This window comes from Hyaena hyaena, unplaced genomic scaffold, assembly GCF_003009895.1.
Source record: "Hyaena hyaena isolate Hyena2069 unplaced genomic scaffold, ASM300989v1 scaffold_151, whole genome shotgun sequence".
Taxonomy (NCBI): Eukaryota; Metazoa; Chordata; class Mammalia; order Carnivora; family Hyaenidae; genus Hyaena; species Hyaena hyaena.
Genome location: NW_024080783.1, coordinates 2,839,214 through 2,861,898, shown reverse-complemented (window position 1 = coordinate 2,861,898; position 22,685 = coordinate 2,839,214). Strand labels below are relative to the sequence as shown.

General features: G+C 36.3%; 1 protein-coding gene and 1 non-coding gene across 4 annotated transcripts in view; both read left to right on the top strand.

The window, feature by feature from the left end:
• RABGAP1 (RAB GTPase activating protein 1) overlaps positions 1-22,685 on the top strand; it is a 164,886-nt gene that overhangs the window by 18,210 nt on the left and 123,991 nt on the right. For 2 of the 3 annotated variants that reach the window (XR_005529630.1, XM_039239071.1), the window contains exons 3-4: positions 21,179-21,413; positions 22,311-22,515. Coding sequence is in view for 2 of the 3 variants with exons in the window: in XM_039239071.1 (XP_039095002.1) it covers positions 21,179-21,413; positions 22,311-22,515 (440 nt within the window). In the remaining variant the exon portion in view is untranslated. The remainder of the gene's footprint in view (positions 1-21,178; positions 21,414-22,310; positions 22,516-22,685) is intronic. The other variant, XM_039239072.1, reaches the window with a different exon arrangement.
• On the top strand, positions 2,646-2,752 carry LOC120236327. The gene has a single exon (XR_005529636.1). It is a non-coding gene; the product is annotated as a U6 spliceosomal RNA (small nuclear RNA).

Genomic DNA, 22,685 nt, shown 5'->3' with positions numbered 1-22,685 from the left:
AACAGTATCTAGGCTGAAAACAAAGGAAAAAAGTGAAAAAGAGTGAGGAAAGCCTATGTGAACTATGGTATACCATAAAAATAAACAATCTATGCATTATGAGTGTTCCTGAAGGAGGAGAGAGGGGGAAATGGGCAGAAAGCTTATTAACACATAACGAATGACAATTTCCCAAATTTGGAGAGAGATTTGGATGTCCAAATTCATGAAGCTTATAGGTTTTCCCAAGATTTCAACCCAAAATGATTCTTTCTAAGACACATTATAATGAAACTGTCTAAAATAAAGGACAGATTTTGGGGCTCAGTTGGTTAAGCATCCAGCTCTTGATTTCAGCTCAGGTCATGATCTCACAGTTTATGAGCCACATGTCAGGCTCCACACTGACAGTACAGAGCTTGTTTGGAATTCTGTCTGTGCCCCTCCCTTCTTCTCTCTCTCTCTCTCAAAATAAATAAACTTAAAAATAAGACAAGGGTATTAAAAATAACTATAGCTAGTGAAATGAATAATATATGAAATGAATAATATAATGAATATGCAGTATAAAAAGTTAAATTTATACGTCAAAACTCTAAAATGTTGGGGCGCCTGGGTGGCTTAGTCGGTTAAGCGTTCGACTTTCGCTTAGGTCATGATCTCGCAGTTCGTGGGTTCGAGCCCCGCATTGGGCTCTGTGCTGACTGCCAGCTCAGAGCCTGGAGCCTGTTTCAGTCTGTGACTCCCTCTCTCTCTGACCCTCCCCTTCTCACGCTGTCTGTCTGTCTCTCTCTCCTAGAAATAAATAAAACATTTAAAAAAAAAACCCACAAAAACAAAAAAAAACCCTCTAAAATGTTGAGGAGAGTGGTGTGTTTGTATATGGTTAAAGTTGTTACAGATGTCAGATGTACTGTTATATTAGTAAGATGTTTTATGTAAGCATCATGGTAACCACAAAGCAAAAATCTATGATACATAAAAGATGAAAAAAGAATCAAGGTATACCACCTTGAAAAATAAGAGTTCACAAAGGAAGACAGCAAAGAACAAGGAAGCTACAGAACAGCCAGAAAACAGTAACATAGCACTAGAATTTCTTATCTATCAATAATTACTGTAAGTGCAAATGAACTAAATTCTCCAAATGATGTAGCGTTGAATGGATAAAAAATAAGAACCCTCCTCCCCCCATATTCTGGCTGTTAGAGACTCATTTCAGTCTTAAGGACATATATAGACTCCATGTGAAGAGATGGAAAAACTATTCTATGCAAAAGGAAACCAAAAGAGAGCAGGGGTAAGAGTTTATAACAGACAAAATAGACTTTAAATCAATAACTGTAAGAAGAGACAGAGTATAATGTAATGAAAAATGGGTGAGTTCATTAAGAGGATATAATAAGTGTAAATATCTATGTACTGAGCATCAGAGTACCTAGATATATTAAGCAAAAGAAACAGATATGAAGGAAGAAATAGACAATACAATAATAATAGGGAACTTCAGTACTCTATTTTAAACAATGGAAAGATCATTTAGACACAAAATTAATAAGGAAACTTTGGACTTGAACTATACCTTACACCAAATGGGCCTAACAGGCATACATAGAACATTCTGCCAACAACAGAATATATATTCTTCTCAAGCATATGCAGAATATTTTCCAGGATGGATCCTATGTTAGTCACAAAACAAATCTTAACAAATTGAAGACTGAAATTATGCCAGATATCTTTTCTAGGCATAGTGGTGTGAAGTTAGAAATTAATAACAAGAGGAAAACTTGAAGATCAACGTATTTGGAAATTAATATACTCCTGAACAACCACTGGATCAAAGAAGAAATCAAAAGGGAAATTTAAAAAAATCTTGAAACAAGCAAAATGGAAGCAACATATTTCACATTCCATAATGCTTATGTGGAATCTAAGCCAAACTCAAAGTAATGTGGTGGTTGCTAGGGGTAGGAGGTGATGGTGGGAGAAATGAGATGTTAGTCAAAGTACAAATTTTCAGTTATGCAGTTATCAAGTTTTGGAGATGTAGTGTGCAGCATTGAGACTATAGTTAACAGTACTGTGTTATATAATTACTTGAAAGTACCTAAGAGAATAAATCTTAAATGTTCTCACCACACACAGAAATGGTAGTCATGTGAGTTGGTGGATGTATTAACTACACCACATGATTGTGTTAATCATTTCACAATATATACACTTAATCAAATCATGTTGTACACCTTAAACTTACAGTGTTTTATTTAGATAAGTCTTGATAAAGATGTAATGAAAATAAAGACCCACAGATTTTTTTCATAGAAAATAATTATGAGAAGTGTTTAAAATCTTTTAAAAAATGAACTATTTTTACCACGGTCATCAAGAAATATCAAAATAACTAAACTAAGTGGAAGGAGACATGCCCTCCCTCTGAACAAAGGACAATGCTATTTATATATAATTCTAGAAGATGCAAACCTAATCTTTAGTCACAAACCACTCAGTGGTTGCCTGGGGGTGTGATTATGGGACAGGGATAAAAAGTAGGAGCACAAGGGGTTTTGGGCATTATAGATATATCCAGTAACTTGATGGTAGTGTGTGCATATGCCAAAACTCACCAAAGTGCACATATAAAATGTATGCACTTAAATGTACATATGCTTTCTTTGGGAGCACATATATTAAAATTGGAATGATACAGAGAAGACTAGTGTGACCCCTGCACAGGATGATACATAATATACATCAAGTATACCATATTTGTTTTTTTAAAGGAAGGGATTAAACAGATTTTATTATTATTACATATTTAAATTTTTTTTTTTTTTATTAAGTAGACTCCACCCCCAGCATGGGACTTGAACTCACAACCCTGAGATCAAGTGTCACATGCTCTACTGACTATGCCAGCAAGGCACTCCTTAAAGAAGGAATTAATAAACTTGAAGATCGGTAGAAACATCCAAATAACAGAAAGAAAAAATAATGAAAAGTGAAGAAAGCCTCAGAGAAAGATGAGATGTTATTAAGTGTAACAGCACACTTCATGTGTTTCAGAAGGAGAAGAAAGAAATGAGCAGAAAAAATATTTGAAGAAATAATACCTGAAAAGTCCCACATATATTTGTTGAAAAATAATAATCTACACATCTAGGAAACTTACCACCCTCTAAGATAAATTCAGAATGATCTACAAAAAAGCGTATCTTAGTAAAATGTTGAAAAAACAGAGATAAGAAATCTTGAAAGTAACAAAAGAAAAATTATTCATTTCCTACAGGGAGACCTCAGTAAGATTTATAACTGACTTCTTAGCAGAAATAGTGGAGGCTTGAACCCAGGGGGATAAACTATTCAAAGTGCTCAGACAAAAACTGTCAACCAAGAATCCTAGCAAAGCTATTCGTCAAAATTGAAGGTGAAATAAAGACATTCTGAAATAAACAAAAACTAAGAGAATTTACTGCTATCAGAACTGTCTTATGAAAACTACTAAAAGAAGTTCTTTAGGCCAAAAGCAAGTGACCTCAAACAATAATTTTAATCCATAGCACCATTAAAGATAATTGTGTGATAATAGAGACAGTGTTGAGTACATTTTTTCTCCTCTTTCATATATATAACATGTACATGTTGTACCTATAACATAAAGAAATAGGATGTATTTGCCAAACACAGAAAAATAAGTAGGAGCAGAGCTATGTTACAGTTTAGTATGACTTAATATGGTAATTCAAAGCTATAAGAACAAATAAGGAAAACTAGAATTAATAAATTATAAGCTATAAATGTATATTCTTCTCACCTTCTTTAAAAGAATTCTATAAAGGAACAATTATAAAAATCTTTTGAATTTGTAATGTTTATAGATACAATATGTATAATAACGCTATGGTGGGGAATACTGCTAAATTTGAGTAATTTTTTGTAGTTACTAGAATTAAGTTAGTATAAATCAAACTAGTTCTAATAAATTAAGATAACACATGGTAAGTTGCAGAGCAACCAGTGAGATGGGGTGTGTGTATGTAAATGTATGTATATATCATTAAAGAATGTCAGTGCTATATTAGAAAATATTTACTACTAAAAAAAGCAGTAAAGCATGAATAAAGGAATGGAAAATACATGAAACATGCATAAAAACTAAAAAACAAAATGGCATACCTAAATTGAACTGTGTCAATAATAGCAAAATGAATGGATTAAGCAACATAATTTATAAAACCATCAACAGTGGATAAAAAACCATGATCCAGCTTTATATTCTCAGCAGAAGACACACTTTAAAGATAAAAACATTTAAAATAAAAGATGGGAAAAGAACTGTCATGCAAACATTATGGGATATAGCTTACATATGTATAGGAAAATATTCTATATTATGGGAGAAGGAAAAATTAAAATCAGTAACCTAATCTTTTACTTTAAGACACTGGGAAAAGAAGGGCAAAGTAATTGTAAAACAAGCCAAACTAAGGAAATAAAGGGCAGAAATCAGTGAAACAGAGAATAGAAAAATAATAGAGAAAAATCAATAAAACAAGAACCTGGTTCTTTGAAAAGTTCAATAAAATTGATAAAACCTTAGGTTGGCCAAGAAAAAAAAATTACTAAAATTAGAACCAAAAGAGAAGACATTCCTAGCAAACATATGTTAAAAAGGATTATAAGACTATTAGGAACAGTAATATGCCAAAAAATAAGAGAACTTACTGAAATGGATAAATTTCTAGAAAAACACTAATGAAGCAGTGTGAATAGACCTATAACGAGAGGTTGAATTAGTAATAAAAATGTACCCATAAAGCAAGCTCAGGCCCAGATGGCTTTATTCCCTGAATTCTATCAGATACTTAAATAAGAATACCAGTTCCTCACAAACTCCCCCCTAAAATAGAAGAAAAAAAGAGGATATTTCCTAACTAAGTCTATAAGGATGATATTGTGCAATGTCAAAATTAGACAAAGACATCACAAGAAAACTACATACCAATATCTCTTATAAATTGGCACACACAAATATACTTATTAATTCAGCTGTATGTGAAAAGGATTACATACTGTGATCCAGTAGGATTTATCCCGAGAATGTAAGTTTGGATTAACAACTGAAAATCTATTAATGTAATATATCGATGGAACTAAAAACAAAACCACATGATCATTTTTATTTTGTTTTTTATTTTATTTTTAATTAAAAACATTTTTTAATGTTTATTATTTTGAGAGAGAGATACACAGTGTGAGTGAAGGAGAGGCAGAGAGAGTGGGAGAAACAGAATCTGAAGCAGGCTCCAGGCTCTGAGCTGTCAACACAGAGCCTGACACAGGACTCGAACTCTTAGACCACAAGATCATGACCTGAGCTGAAGTCGGACGCTTAACCAACTGAGCCACCCAGGCGCCCCAACATGAGCATTTTTAGTAGACACAGGAACATTGTTTGCTGAAATGCAACACCTTTATGAAAATAAAGAAATGCAGAAAATAAATCAACTATAAATGGAACTTCTTCAGCCTGATTAACAGTCTCTCTGAAAAACAGCTAAAATCATTCTTGATGGTAAAAGAGTAGATTCTTTCCCCTTAAATTCAGCCTCAAGACCTGGATGTCTGCACTTACTGCTTTTGGTCAGCATTGTACTGGAGGGTACCACCAGGGCAGTCAGGCATGCAAAAAATATAAAAGGTATCCAGCTTGGAAAGAAGGAAGTAAAAACTACCTATTCGCAGTTGACGTGATCTTGTATATGGAGGACCCCAAAAAATCTAAAGAAAAATTATCAAAACTAATAAGTTTAGCGATATTGCAGGGTAGAAGATTAAATATACAAAAATTCAGTTTTATTTTTATACATTTGCAATGAACAATCTTTAACAGCGAAAAAGCAATTTATAATGACTTGAAAAAGAACGAGATAGTATGAAGTTAGACAAAAGTGCAAATCTTATGCTTTGAAATCTGCAAAACCTTGTTCAAAGAAAATAAAGGTCTAAATAAGTGGAAATTCATCCAGTGTTCATGCATCAGAAGATTTATTGTGAAGATGGTATTACCCCTCAAACTGATCTACACATTCAGTGCAGTCTTAATAGAATCCTAGGTAACATCTTTGTAGAGAGTTACATGCCAGGTGTAAAATTCATTTTGGGTAGCAAGAGACCCTGGATAGGCCAAAATAATCTTGAAAATAAGTTGGAAGACTCAGACTTTGCAATTTCAAAACTTACTATAAAGCAGCGGTAGTTAAGACAGTGTGGTATTGACATAAGGCTGGGCATATAAATCACTGGAATACATTTGAGAGTTCAGAAATAGCACAGAGCCTGATGCAGGGGTTGAACCCATGAACTGTGAGATCAAGATCTGAGCTGAAGTTGGACGCTTACCAACTGAGCCACCCAAGCACCTGTGATAAAATATTTTATTATTTAAAAAAATTTTTCTTAACATTTATTTATTTTTGAGAGACAGCACAAGCAGGGGAGGGGCAGAGAGAGGGTGGAAGATACAGAATCTGAAGCAGGCTCCAGGCTCTGAGCTTTCAGTATGGAGCTGGATGCGGGGCTTGAACCCACGAACTGTGAGATCATGACCTGAGCTGAAGTCGGATGCTTAACTGACTGAGCCACCGAGGTGCCCCTAAAAATATTTTAAATTGATTTTGGTGTTGGTTCTGCTTACCTGTGAATATACTGAAAACCATAGAATGTACACTTTATGTGGGTGAGTTGTATATGAATTATATCTGGCCTACTCTTTGGAGAATTGGCTGTAAAGAGGCAAAACTGGTAATAAGAAGAGTCGATAGAAGGCTATTTTAGTTAGTGCCAGGTTGGCTCAGTTGGTTAAGCCTCTGACTCTGGATTTTGGCTCAGGTCGTGATCTCACAGCTCTGATTCAGGATATATTTTCAAGGTAGAACTGATAGAGTTGGCAAATTATATATGGGATTTGAGGCAAAGAGGGAAATAAATAATGATTCCTAGATTTTGGTCTGAGCTGTAAGGTATATGGCAGTGCCATTTACTAAAATGGAAAGAGGACCAGGATTGGGTTAAAGGGATCAGAGGTTTAGGACATTGATGAGATTGATCCTCTGGAGTGACTGTGACTAGCATCAACAGTATATAGATGGTATTTAAAGCTGTGAGACTAGGTGAGATTACCCAGAGTGAGCATTAGAAACTGAAGAGTTGAGTGAAGGGCTGATTCTTATAGAATTCAACAGTGAGAGATGGAAATGAAGGAAAAACTAGCAGAGAAGACTGAGAAGATATAACTAGTGAGATATAAAGAAAACTGGGAGATTTGGAATGCCTTGGAAGAGAGATGATGAAAGTGTTTCAAGAGAGTGGGAATAACCAGGTATGTTAGATTCTGCTGATAGGTTGCTTTAGATGGTGACTGAAAAATGATAGGATAGAGGCCTGGGTGATCCTTAGAAAGGGTGTTTCTTTGCTTGTTTTTTGTTTTCAAGAGAGATGAGATCATTAGCATTAGTGTGGATTGGGTAGTAAGTGGTAGCTGAGGAAGAAGTGGTGATAGTGTTGACAGCTGTTTGCTTAAAAAAAAAAAAAAAAAAAGGCAGAGAAATGGAGTGGTAACTGAAGAGTAGTAGGGATTCCGGTAAGGGATTTCATGATATGTATGTACTGATAAGAGTTACTCAGTAAAGAAGGGGACATGACTAGTACCAGAGAAGAGTAACGTCTTTGGTTAGATTGGGAAGAGAGGTTTCCTTTGTGTAAGTGGAGGGGTTAACCTTAGGAACAATTTCTGTGATGTGAAGGAAGACAGCATAAATGATACGCATGCAAGTAGATCAGTCTTCTTTTTGGGTTTCTTCCATTTAAAAATTTTCTTGTTAATTTTTGAAGTACTGTTTGACTTACTCTTCCTGTTTCTAATTTGTTGAATCATTTATGGTGAATGGGAAAGATCCTCAGGGCTCCTTCAGAGAACTATTTTTTGTGCTTTCTCATATCTTGTTCACTGAAAAGAAATGTTCTGTTGTTTAGGAAATTGAGCAATATGTTCTACAAATTTAAAATGTTTCCTGTGTGTATTTCAATGCATTTTCAGTAATCTATATACTATATTGGTTTGTTGTATGTAGAAATGGTAAGTGGAGAATAGAATTATTGTTAAATCTTTGATATTTGTCATCAAAGTCAAGTATAATAGGATTACTGCAAGCTTGTTCCTCAATGATGCTGACTACTGTTTTTAAAACTGTTCTCTCAGCCACTACTAGATTTTAAAATTGCTTTGGATTTAGAAAATACATTTTTCCCCAAATTTTTATTTAAGTTCTAGTTAGTTGACATATAGTGTAACTTTGTTTTCAAGAGTAGAATTCAGTGATTTATCACTTACATATAACATTGTGGAAAAATACATTTAAAAGTCTGTTATACATCCACCCCAAAAGTCCTAATTGAGTGTTTTGTTGAATTATTCATTTGATAGGTAGTAATCTACCAAATGCTGTTTTTAGGCACCAAAGTTGAGAACTCCCCATTTTTGGGACTATGATGACCTAGAAAACCTAAAAATGTCCTAATATGAAATATTTAGGAGAGCTGGATGAAATGTAACAAATCCCTTTCATAGCTGTATTCACAAGAAAAGTAAAGAAATCCCAAAAGAACAAAAGCAAAGAAGGACACTGAAAGCCAGAAGTATACATATAAGTTGACACTGGGGCTCTACTGGGAGAATTTGCTGCTTTATGATCAGTGGGCTTGGGTTTTGACTAAATTGGGGAAGAGATAGGCTTTGGGTTTTACAGAGAGGGGCGTTGGAACTGAGATTTCCTCATATAACACCTTCAAGGGATGATACACCCTAATCGAAAGGATAGACTTGGAAAAAATAACTTGGTTACAGTCATAGGAAGAAAATAAGGATGCTTATAAAATCTTAGGTTGGACACAGGTTTGGTGGGGAGTCTTGTTGATAACTTGTTCCAGTGGGCTTGCCTTCAGGTATTTGGGGTTTGAATTTACACTACCTATATGTTACTGGGTTGGTAATACCCTTAGGGCACCTGACAGAATCAATTGCAGAACTATTCTGGAGGGACATGCTTGCCACCCAGGCTGCATGGTATTTCTACAGATAACCCTGATACAGAGTATCAAACAATCCAAAATTTATAAAGAGCAAGAGTAGGCAAACCCCAGCAGGATCAAATCTCACCAAAACTTGGGCATTTGAATTATTAGCTGTAACTTTAAGATATATATGATTTAAATGATTGAAAATTTAAAGAAAAATTTGAAAATATTAGGATAGAACAAACTATTAAAAAATTTAAAAGACCAAGCAAAATTACTGAAAATTAGAGCCAGTAAAGTTAAAGGTACTAGTGGGGCACCTGAGTGGCTCAGTAAGTTAAGTGTCCAACTTTGGCTCAGGTCATGATCTCATGGTTCATGGGTTCTAGCCCCACATCGGGCTGACAGCTCAGAGCCTGCTTCAGATTCTGTGTCCGCCCCCCAATCTCTGCTCCTCCCTGCTCCTCCCCTGTTTGCATTGTATCTCTCTCTCTCTCTCAAAAATAAACATTAAAAAATTTTTTAAAAAAAGTTAAAGGTACAACTGCTGCGTTAAATAGTAGATTAGACATGGTTAATGAGAAAATCAAATATCTGCAAAAAGAACTGAGGAAATTACCCAGAAAATAGAATAGAATGGGAGAGAAGGAAGTAACTTGAGATAATAGCTTAACCTTTTCCACAAGACATAAATCAGCTTCAAGAAACAGTGAGTTCCAATTAGGATGACAGTGGGGGTGCCTGGCTGGCTTAGTCAGTTAAGCGTCCCTCCAACTTTTGATCTCAGCTGAGGTCATATCTCATGTTTTGTGGGTTTGAGCCCCACAATGGGTTTTGCGCTGATAGCATAGAACCTGCTTGGGATTCTGTCTCTCCCTCTCTTTGCCCCTCCCCCAGTCTCTCTTTCTCTCTCAAAATAAAAAATAAACGTAAAAAAAAAAAAAAGGATGACAGTGAAACTGCAGAATATCACAGACAAGGAGAAGCTCTTAAAAGGCTGAATGAGTATCAACTGGACGTGGTTCCTGCTTATATATATAAGCAGATACTTCTAGCTTAGGGTAGATGACAGTTTGGACTCTTGCTGCAGTGGATTGTAATAGTCTTTGCTTTGTAACAAACTACCTCACATCTCAGAACTGAGTGGCTTAAAACAGTTTATTAGTAATTTCTAATGATTTTTATGCATTGAGTGGGTTGTTTTGCTGGTCTTGTTGTGTAACTTCGTTCATGTAACTTCGTTCAGTGATACATTGGCTGGTGACTGGGCTTGATTGGGATGGCTGAGTCTTTTCCTGTGGATTTTCATCTCAGACTTCATCACAGCAGCATGGTGCTTCTCAGGCAGACGTGGAAGCTGTAAGGTATCTTTTAAGGCTAAGGCTTAGAAATTACAGCACTGTCACTTCTGCCACATTTTATTGATCACAGCAAGTCACAGGGCCAGTCCATATTCATGGATTTAGGGAAATAGACTGTTTATCTTGATGGAGGAGCTGTAGAGATATTGTGGCTATATTTAATTTTCAACATTAATATGGTAGGTAAATGCTACAGTAGAGATTAACAAAGGGTGGTATAGAACAGAAAGGATGGAAATTTGTCTCAGCTTGGGGAAAGAGAAGATAATGCTTTAGTTAAGCCCTTTAAAGAAGAGTCTTATGGGGCACCTGGGTGGCTCAGTCGGTTGGGCGTCCAACTTCGGCTCAGGTCATGATCTCATGGTTCATGGGTTCGAGCCCCGCTTCGGGCTCTGTGCTGACAGCTCAGAGCCTGGAGCCTGCTTTGGATTGTGTCTCCCTCTCTCTCTTACCCTCCCCTGTTCATGCTGTCTCTCTCTCTCTCTCTCTCTCTCTCAGAAATAAATAAAACAAAAAATATATTAAAGAAGAGCTTTATGTGATGATGTAGTTATAAAAAACACATATTTATCTTTATAAAATGTTTTGACAACTCACATTGAAATCAGGAAACTTTCTTAAATTCAGAATATGTATTTTCTTTACCTGACTCCCCTGGTGTAGGAATCTTCTACCCTTAGCTGTTAACCAAAGATACTCTATAAGTCTTGGTTGGGGATACATTGATGAGCTAGTACTTCTTTGGTGCAAAGTTCAGTTAGAGAATTTTTAAATCTTTTTCCTTTTGAAAAATCCACCAGACATTATTTTAGGTGGAAAGAAGTTGACAAGCTGTATTTAAATAGCTGATAAAGAAGTCACCCCTTCTCACTTAGCATTGCCTAAACTAATTTTCTGACTCCATTTCTGATACTACTTGTTTTAGTATCAGGTGATTTTTAAAAAAAAAATTTTTAATGTTTTATTTATTTCTGAGAGCAAGAGAGACAGCATGAGCTGGGGAGGATCAGAGAGAGAGGGAGATACAGAATCTGAAACAGGCTCCAGGCTCTGAGCTAGCTGTCAGCATAGAGCCCGACGTGGGTCTCGAACCCATGAACCGTGTGAGATCATGACCTGAACTGAAGTTGGATGCTTAACCGACTGTGCCACCCAGGGGGCCCTAGTATCAGGTGATCTTGTCCTCTGATGTAGATCTTTTATTCAGCAAAGTAACTGAATTATGAACACACAGTTTAATTAAGAGGATAGGGTGATGGTGTGGAGACACATAAGTAACTATGTCATTACAAAATTCATCAAGTGCCAGAATATAGATAAGAACATAATTATTGCCTATAAAAGCAGAGTATTGTAGACTAGGTAACAGTTTAGCAAAACCTTAAAGAATGATTAAGAATTACTCCAAGAAGGGAGTCTGTGAACAGTAGAAAGGTTAAGAGGCTTGAAAAGGGCTTAGGGTGGGGCCACCTGGGTGGCTCAGTCAGTTATGCATCCGACTTCAGCTCAGGTCCTGATCTCAGGGTTTGTGGGTTTGAGCTCCGCTTTGGGCTCTGTGCTGACAGCTCAGAGCCTGAGACCTGCTTCAGATTCTGTGTCTCCCTCTCTCTGACCCTCCCCTGGTCACACTGTCTCTCTCTCTCTCTCTCTCTCTCTCTCTCTCAGAAATAAATAAAACATTAAAAAAATTTAAAAATTAGGGCTTAGGGTTATGATCACTGCATACAGTAGAATTGAATGTGCTTGCTTTTTTTCCCACTCAAATGGCCTTTTTGTTATTTGTTTTATCTTATTATACAAATAATGTCTGCTTGACACACAAAATTCAGACAATAAGAGAAGTAAGTAAACCCTAGTCATAACCCCATTATTTAGCAACACAATCATAAATATTTTGGGTCTTTCTTCACTTAACTTTTCAGGATGAATTCACAAGGTACTGTTCCTTCTCTTTCCCTTTTTAAGTTAATAATTCCTAATGGTAATTTTAGATTGTTTCTCTGGTCCTTCCTTCATGCAGTAAGATAAAGAAATGGGTCGTCAGAACAGCTGCAGTTCATAAATGAGGCACAAGGAGATTCAGTGATTTATCAAAGATCACAGAATGAGTATGTGAGTGGATTTGAAGTTAGTAACAATACTTTCCAGTATCCAGATGGGACTTCTGATTCTTTTGTGCCTTTCTAAAGGTAAAACTGAGATTTATGTACTTGTTTCAAGATGCCATAGCTTTTACACTGAGGCTGAGTAAAATTACTCAGTCTGAACCGTTTTCATTTATATTTTCATTACAGTCTGACACAAGTAGTGGGAACTATAGACCATCAGGAATTTGTCTTTAATTTTCTCGATATCTTTGGATATCCCCTCAAATACCAGAAAACCAGAGTCAGTAGTGTTTGTTCACTGTGATTATGGGAGGAGTTGGTTGCTGGGGGAGCAAGCTGTGGGGAAATGGGGAGCTCTGTGCCATCTTCCCGCCTCCTCTCTGCATTTAAGTCCCTTCTAAAATGAAGAGCTCTCACAAAAAGCTGAAGGGCACACAGAGTGATCTTCCCCTCCCCTCTTTCCCTCTGCACCTCCCCCTTGCTCATGCCCCACTCCCTTCTGGCCTCAGTTTGGTGATTTCTGTTTGAATGCAGCAATCCTGTGTGTCCTGGAGGGCTGGGCTGCTGGCGTGGGGTCCCTGCATACCCCCTGGTTCAGGCTGCGCGGGTACAGGTGGCCTGGCGCGGGGGACGTGGTTGTGTTGACTGTGCCTGCTTGTGGCAACCATCTGTGCATGTTGGGCTGGTGTGTGGCTCTCCGCGTGCAGACACATGGTCACGAGTCTACCACATTGCTTAGGTAGGAAAAAAAAAATCATGTTGGTGCATTTGAGTAGTGAGCAGTGACTTCGGTTTGATTAATAGCTTCACACTAAGTGCTTCTCATTTTGCTCTCTGGAACAATAAAGACTAGGTACAATTAGAATAATCTTCACCTTTCAACCTAGAGAGCTCTTTCGGTCTGTTTGTATCTTCACTATTTAACACGTTTCACTATCTTCAAGTGTACGCTGTCATTTCCTAAGCATACTTTCTTGAAGACAAAATCTCTACTGGAACAAGATCCCAAACTGCCTAAAGTAGCTTTGGATAACTGTCAAATTAAGTGGGGCCGAGTTGGTATTGTTTCAGAGAAAGGAAACCGGCTATAAAGTTAGAAGTAGAAAATTAACACCAGGAAATGACTTTGGCTTTTGCCTTTGAAACATTTTGTCCTTTGCTTCTATAAATACAATTTTGCTCTTAAGGAAATAGACCTTTAGCCAATTCACCATATAAGTTATTACTTTTATTTGATACATTAGAAAGGACAGATGTTTCACTATGGGTCTTTCACATAAATAGTTGGTGTGTTCTTTACTTTTCTCTGGATAATGGAAAGTGGAAGAACTGCTTTTTGTTGTTTGCTTTTTCAAACCTCCTCTCCAGAAGGTAGCTCAGAATTTATTTAGAAATAGTGCAAAATGGGGGTCGCCTGCTGGCTCATTTGGTGGAGCATGTGACTCTTGATCTCAAGGTTGTGAGTTCTGGCCCCATGTTGGGTGTAGAAATTACTTAAAAATAAATTCTTTAAGGGGCGCCTGGGTAGCTCAGTTGATTAATTGTCCAACTCTTGATTTTGGCTCAGGTCATGATCTTGTACTTGGGATCGAGCCCCACGTTAGGCTCTATGCTGACAATGCAGAACTTGATTGGTACTCTCTCTGCCCCTTCCTGCTCATGCTGTCTCTCAAAATAAATAAACTTTTAAAAAATAAAATCTTTAGGGGCGCCTGGGTGGCTTAGTCGGTTAAGCGTCCGACTTTCGCTTAGGTCATGATCTCGCGGTTCGTGGGTTCGAGCCCCGCGTCGGGCTCTGTGCTGACTGCCAGCTCGGAGCCTGGAGCCTGTTTCAGTCTGTGACTCCCTCTCTCTCTGACCCTCCCCTGCTCGTGCTGTCTCTCTCTCTCCTAGAAATAAATAAAAAAAAAATTAAAAAAAAAAATAAAGCAGGAGAACTGTGTTTAAAAAAAATAAAATAAAATAAAATCTTTAAAAATCTTTAAAAAAGCTGAAAGTCAGGTAGGGAAATACTAATTAGATGCTTAGTTGGCAGGTACTGTGCTGTAGAAATGAGATAATCCCTGTAAAAATCATATATAATGCCTTAATTATAAATAATAAAAGCCCAGTAATCATATTATTATTGTATCATTGAACCCCCATGACATGACAGTCCTATGAGATAGATACTAACACTTTCATTTTAGAGATGAGGAAGTTGTGGCTCCCAGAGGTTAATTTTCCCACAGCCAACAGAGTTACTGTCAGAGCCATGTCCCATACTCAGCTCTGTCTTACTGTGGAGCCCAGGATGTAAGTACAGGTTGCTGTTCACATGGTCTATATGTGAATGGTGCCCTGGAGATGTGCCACAAGCCAGCTCTTGTCCCTACTGTTTTTACTACCTCCCTGCTTTATAAGCAGAATTGTGAATAAATCATTTGCCATGTAGTCTCTGTCCTTAAAAACATTTATGTCTGTGTTTACAATAGCTGCTAAATTGGGTACTTTATTGTTTTTTTCCCCCTCAATTCAGACTATTTCTTAAACTACTGTCCCTTCCTCCTCTTAATCTAGTTTACACAGAGATGAACATAAATCTAAATATGACCACTGATTTCTCCATACATACCTCCTTTGCTTTTTTTATTTTTAAATTTCTGCTAAATTAAGTTAGAAGTCTTTGTTGGACTTCAAAATAAAATTGTTTTGTAGCATGCTAATTGGTTTTGCTCAGTATTCTTAGTAAATGTTAAACCTTTAATTAATCTCAGAATAATGGGAAATGATGCTATTTGTTTTTGTTTGTATTTAAGTAAACAAAGCTAAAATTAAGCATTCAGATTTCATTTTATATAACTAAACCAAAGTCTGTAGAATTTCCAGTATCAAAATTGGTAAAATAATACTACGTTCGCTTCTATTCTTTGCATTTATAAAACTCCGTTCAGTAAACCTGTATTGCAGGTGCACTATGCAGTAAATCTATCCAAATCTTTGGGAATAAAGATAACTTAAGTAGCAATCTTTGCTATCTAATAATGCCAGTCTGGTTCTCTAAAACATGTATGCTCATATGATTGTAGCACTCCTTAAAAAGGAACTAATTAAACCCCATATAATGGGGTTAAGATTTCCCAGAGGAGGTAACAGAATTTAAGCTTGGTCTTAACAGAAAGGAGAAGAGAAGAGGACTTTCCAGGAAAGGGAACAATCTATAGAAAGTCTAGATGCTTGAATATTTATGGTATGTCTTGGGGAAGTTGATTAATTTGATGTGTCTGATAAAAGATGGAAGTGTAAATTGGGCAGAGTTGTGAAAAATTCATAGAATATAGTTACAAATTTGGGCTTTATCTTATGGGAATTGAGGAAACATGGAAGGGTTTAAAAATAAGTCAGTGCTTGATCAGAACTAGGATTTGCAGTTGTAACTTGAATGGCCATATGACAGATCAGAGAGAAAAAGAAGGCAGGGAAACTCTTACCTTTCCAGTAGGCTTATGTAAAATGAAAGAAACTGTCCTGTGGTATTACCTACATAGAGGATGGAAAAAATGTACAATTGAGCAAGGATCAGTAGGCTTTGTAAGTAGTGTGGGAATGAGAGGAGTGATGGGTGATTGTCCCCTTGATTGGCCCACTAAGTGGATAGTAATACTTATTTTGGGGGGAAAAAAAGCAAGGGTGGCTCTTGGCTAGCTCAGTCTGTAGAGCATGCAACTCTTGATGTTGGGGTCATGAGTTTGAGCCCCACAATGGCGTAGAGCTTGCTTTAAAAAAAAAAAAAAAAAAAAAAGGATACCAAAGGAGGATTGGATAGTGAGTTAAGTTTGACACACTAAGTCTGGAATATCTAGCCGAAGAATTCTCTCCAGCAGGGAGCTGAGGAAGGGGTTGTAGATTATATTAGGGATTGTTTGTATATAGTTGGCAGCAGATGAGGCGGCCACAGGAGAGCCTGTAAAATGAGGTTATTGCCAAAAACAGAACCCTGGTTGAATATCTTTTGAGATGCAATAGAAAAAAATAAACTGTTGTGTCCTCTTTTGTAGAAACCGCGTTTTTTTTTTCAAAATTTAAAAAACAGACCTATTTTTTTTTTTTAGCACAGTTTTAGGTTCACAGCAAAATTGAAAGTACAGAGATTACTTCTATAACTCCTGCTCCCACAAATGTATAGCGTTCCCCACTGTCAATATCCTCTTTTTATTTTAAATTTATTGAGGTAAAGTTTACACACAGAAACATGTAGCCCCTTTAGGTGTATAGCTTTAGTGAATGCAAACTCTTACATAACAACCACCACAATTAAGATACAGAATATTTTTACCATTCCAAAAAGTTCCTTTGAACCTTTTTTTTTTTTTAGTGGATCATCTTCTCTCCTTCCCAGCCCCTGACAACCAGTGATCTGATTTCCTGCCCCTGTAGTTTTGCCTTTTCCAGAATTCTATATAAATGGAAACTTACAATGTGATGGAGCCTTTTGTGTCTGGCTTCTTTTACTTGGAATAATCCATGTTATTGTGTGTATTAATAATTCATTCCTTTTTACTGCTGAGTAGCATCCTATTGTATAGTTATATGGCAGTTTATCCACTAAGCAGTTGATAAACGTTTATATTTAGTTTTTGGTGATTATCAATAATACCACTATAAACATTCACAAATGGGACATAGCTGTTAATTTTTCTTGGGTAAATACCTAGGACTGAGCCATATAGTAAATGTGTATCTAACTATGAAATTTACAAAAAAACCGCTAAAGTAACTGTACCATTTTGCATTCCCACTTGCAGTGTATGTGAGTTTTTCAGTTGTTATGCATCTTTGCGAATTCTTGGTATTGTCAGCATTTTTTGGTTTTTAATTTTAGCCAGTATTACAGGTGTATGGAAACATCGTATTGTGATTTCAATTTCTGTCTACTGGCTAATGAATTGTTTGCCACCTTTATACCTTTTTTGGTGAAAATGCCCTTTTTTTTAAATTGGGTTGCTTGTTTCCTTAATGAGTTATAAGATATTCTTGGTATATATATTCTGGGTATAAATCTTTCATCAGATACATGATTTGCAAATATATTCTCCAAGTCTGGCTTGTGTTTCCTCATTCTCTTAGTAGTATCTTTTGAGCAGAAGTTTCTAGTTTTGATAAAGCACATTTTATCAGTTTTTTCTTTTATGCCACTTTTTGTGTTCTAAGAAATATTTGTCTCAAGATTTTCATAGATTTTTCTCCTTTGCTTTTCTTCCGTAGGTTATATAGTCTTAAGATTTGCATTTAGATCTGTGATCCATTTTGCATTAATTTTTGTATGTGATGTGAAGTATTGGCTAAGATTCATGTCTTTACATAGGTATGGATGTCAGGTTAATTGTTTTAACACCATTTATTACATTTCTCCATTGAATTACCCTGCCAGCTTTGTTGAAACCAACTGGTCATATATGAGTCAGTTTATTTCTGGATTCTGTTTTGTTCCAATGATCTATATATCTATCTTTTACTAATATTGCAGTGTGCTGATTGCTTTACCTGAAGCTACATCTGTTTTAGAGATGATTGTGTTTTCTGTTGAGAATGCTGTTGGTAGCAAGGAACAGAAAACCCTGCCAATAGTGGGCTTATTTTGTGTTAATAACAAAAAGTCTGGCAAAAAGCAGTTGTTGGTTTGTTTAAGCTATTTATCAATACCAGAGGCCAACAAACTACAGTCTGCTGGCCTAATCTGGCCTGCCATTTGTTTTGTAAATAACCAATGGCGGTTCTTCAAAATGCATGTGGCCGGGCTCTACTCTTGAGACTGATTCACTTGTTAGGGTGGGAGGTGAGGGGAGGAAGGGAGAAGCAAGTATTTGAATTTTAACATGTTTCTTGGTAATATTAGTAATTATACTATGTAGTCATGGTTAAAAACCATTAACCTAAGTTTGATTCTTAAGAGTGTGGTGCCTGGACTAGCAGTATCACCATCTCCTGGAAATTTTTTAAAAATGCACATTATCAGGTCCACCATACTTACTGAATTGGAATTCAGTTGGTGCCCAACACTTTGTGCCATAAAAATCCTCCCTATGATTCTGATGCATGCCAGAATTTGAGAACCTTGGAAGGCATTGCTGAATTATTTCCCAGATAAACCCAGGGAAGACTGTCTTTAAAAAGAAAACAACAGAGCTGACTCAGTCAGTGGAGCATTCTACTCTTGATATCAGGGTCATGAGATAAGCCCCATGTTGGGCATAGAGATTACTTAATAAAAAAAAATTTAATAAAAAAGAAGCTTTATTGGTTTAAGTATGTATATTGTAATGTCACAGACAGCAATTTTGAAATTAGATTGAAAGTTCACAAATGATCTAACATATTACTGAGTGCTATATTGGACCTAATTATCCAAAGCATATGTTGCATTGGTGTCTTTAAACAGCTTTTAAAAATCGCATGTTTGCGCGGCGCCTGGGTGGCTCAGTCGGTTGAGCGTCCCAATTCGGCTCAGGTCATGATCTCACAATTTGTGGGTTCAAGCCCCACGTCGGGCTCTTTGCTGACAACTCAGAGACTGGAGCCTGTTTCAGATTCTGTGTCTCCCTCTCTCTGCCCCTCCCCCTACTCATGCTGTATTTCTCTTTGTCTCTGTAATAATAAACATTAAATGCATGTTTGCATGTGAACATTTCTTTTTCCAATCCTTAAGGAAGAGTTAAGGAAATGGAACACAGTTCTAATTTTATAGACTTTATAAATGAGAGAAGAATGCAAGGTAAACATGTAGAAACACAAAATACAAACATATAAACATGTTTTCTTTCAACGTTAGGTAAAATTTGTTATTGGCAAATAACATGAAAATGTAGGCAGCCTATCCAGCAGAAAACTTCAGTTTAATTACCCTGTATACCAAAGAACAAAACAGTACTTCATGACATGTAAAATATGTCTTCTCTTTGATTTAGTTTGCTCTTTTAGTGATTGCTTCCCCAGTTATAATTACTAATTACCTAAACATGGAGTCAAATATCTTTTCTCCATCTGTGTTTAGGAAGCTGCAACTATCCTACTTCTATACGTTCTTTCTCTTTCCCATTGGAAAACAGACTATCAAGTAGACCTTTATTTACTGCAAATGATATAGTAATTCTTCTTCAGTTCTGAAAGAATAAGAGGCTAATTGGAACTAAGCTGTGGTTTGTTTTTCAAATGGTTTAAAAACTTCTGAAAGTAGAACTTCTGAAAAAAGAAATTTGATTGCACTTGTGGATGTCTAAGGTCAGGCATAACAAAGAATTAAAATTACTTGACCCACTTTTAGTCCCATTAGCAGCGACTGTAAACATAAAGTGAAGCTCATGGAAATAAACATTGTAACCAAAGCCAAGAGGCTGAACACTTGTCTGGCCCTTATTTCCAAGGCAAGAGTTAACTGGCATGTTAGATTTCCTTGGGAAAATGTCAGCAAAAAAAGATTTAAGACTGTTTCTCAATTATAATTTATAACCAAAAGAACTTGAAGCTTATAGGTTTATAAAGAAATGTTTGAACCGGGTTCTTTGGTAGTCCAGAGGTGTCTGTTATTATTGACATTATTGCTTCCTAACTTCTGTGTTGATTTTACTGAGAAGACCTTATTCTCCGTAACAGTCTCCTAGCCCTACCTGTTTTAACTTTTTGTCAGGTTTAGTCTTCAGAAAGCCTCTTAAATCAGCCTCCTTTTTTGATTATGACTTTTCCTAAATTAATTCTTCTGTTAAAATTTTTTAGGGTTTCTTGAATAAACATTTAGTGACAATGCTGGGTTTTGTCACTTGTGGTTTTCCGTAGCATTTGGCAGTCTCCACTTGACTTTGCACTTCCTTGTTGAGCAACTAATAATAAACCATCATGACTCTAGACAAATAAATACATGACATTACTGAAATGGAGTGCTTCAATTGCTCAGGCCCATTTTATGTATACAAGCTTTATTCAGGTGTCTCAGAACTTTAAGAAACTGTTACTATCAGAGAAGTCTTCCTTAGTCTTATTTATAGTTGGAGTGGTAAAATACATATGAAAATTTATTACCTACTAAGTCTGTTTCTATGATAACTTTGCAAGTGAACACATTTTCCCTATTTTCTTAAGGATAAGAGAAGCCCCTGTAGATACTCCTCTTAATAGCAGTATTTCTATGCAGTATTCAAATAAAATTATGAATATTTTCATTGTTAGTTGAGGACACTGTAGAAAACTTTTGTTTTATCACCATAATTTTATTTAAAAAATTTTTTAATTTACATCCAAGTTCGTTAGCATATAGTACAATAATGATTTCAGAAGTAGAATCCAGTGATTCATTCCCTACGTGTAATACCCAGTGCTCATCCCAACAAGTGTCTTCCTTAACGCCCCTTACCCATTTCTAATAACATTTTCAGACTGTCACAAACACTTCTGGGCATTACTCTCAAATTCACTATATACTTTTTCCATAAAGAACTGTATGAATTAAGGGAGCAGCTGCAGCTCTTATTGCAGATCTTGATTTATTCTGTTTTTAAAAAACACTCAGAAGATATCTTTGTATCAAAAGAAATGCTGACGTTTTTCTCTAGAATGCAGACCCATTTGAATTAGTACTGGCCTCTCTTTCTCACTTTGTTGATTGCATGTATTTGTGACCCTTAGATTATAGGGAATGGAAGTGAGCAGCAGCTGCAAAAAGAGCTAGCAGATGTGCTGATGGATCCTCCAATGGACGACCAGCCAGGGGACAAGGAACTTGTGGAAAGGTCACAACTGGATGGCGAAGGAGATGGACCTCTTTCTAACCAACTCTCAGCTTCATCCACCATTAACCCTGTGCCATTAGTAGGGCTCCAAAAACCAGAGATGAGCTTGCCAGTGAGACCTGGACAAGGAGGTTAGGATTGCTGCATTGCTTGCTTAACTGAAGGTTATTGTTTTTAATATGTGAGTGTCCACCCTATACTGGGTTTGATTCAGAGCAAGCAAAAACCATTATCTGTGTTTTCTAGAATCTTCAGATTTTAGATTTAAGGGGGGTAGGTATATGTACCATTCTGATTTCCCTTTAAATGTATATCATTTACAAAGAAAGCTATAACAGTAGTTAAAGGACATTGAGGTAGTCTTATTTCAAACTGTTTCAAGATTTTTCCAAGAAAGAAGGAATTTGAGTACAGTGTTGGTGATGTGGAAGAATAATGTTTGGGGAAGAGATAATATGTCCCAGGCCTGTAAAGCTCTTTGGGAGTAGTTGCCAGGTTTAAAAAGGGGGGCAAAAGGCATCCCAAAGGAGGATAGGGCAGTTATAAAGTCTCATTGGGAAATGAGTGTTTAAACTGTAAAGCTTTATTGGGAAAGGGATAGCAGGGGCATTGAGAAAACATAATAAAGTGGCTAAGGTGATGAATGAGAGAAATAAAGCAGTGCAGATCAGAAAGAAGACAGAGATAGGATTTTTCAGAGTGATAAAATACTAAATGTTATTTTTTACCTAAATATAAATTATAAAGTCAAAACAAATTAGAAGAGGCAGAAATATAAATCATATTCAAACTCAGATCACATTTTAAATTTGGGATTAACAATAAAGCAATTTCTAAAAGTTTTGATGTTAGTGACAGGGTTTTAATATGAAATTTCTGGCTTCACTGGGCATTTACTGTAGGGTAATGGCATATTATCTCATTAGTACCTTATTGTAGAACCTAAATGTAACCTGTAGATTTTTACTTGGTATTCATGTCAACAAAATATTAGAATGAAAGTAACCCTCTATTAACATTTCTTTCAGATTCTGAAGGGTCAAGTCCTTTCACACCAGCGGCTGATGAGGACAGTGTAGTGTTCAGCAAACTAACTTATTTAGGCTGTGCCTCAGTAAATGCTCCCAGGAGTGAAGTGGAAGCCTTAAGGATGATGTCCATCTTAAGAAGCCAGTGTCAGATTTCATTAGATGTAACCCTCTCAGTGCCGAATGTATCTGAAGGAACTGTGAGGTAAGACCAGTTTCCTGAAGTGTTTTGTAACATTGGATCAGATTTCTGACCTATACAGATTTAGAAATAAATAGTAATGAACAAAATACCTAATTATTTTATTCATGTGATGTTTCATTTTTCTGGCACTTGTGTTATCTTGTCTTCCAAGGATTGTAATCCTTATGAAA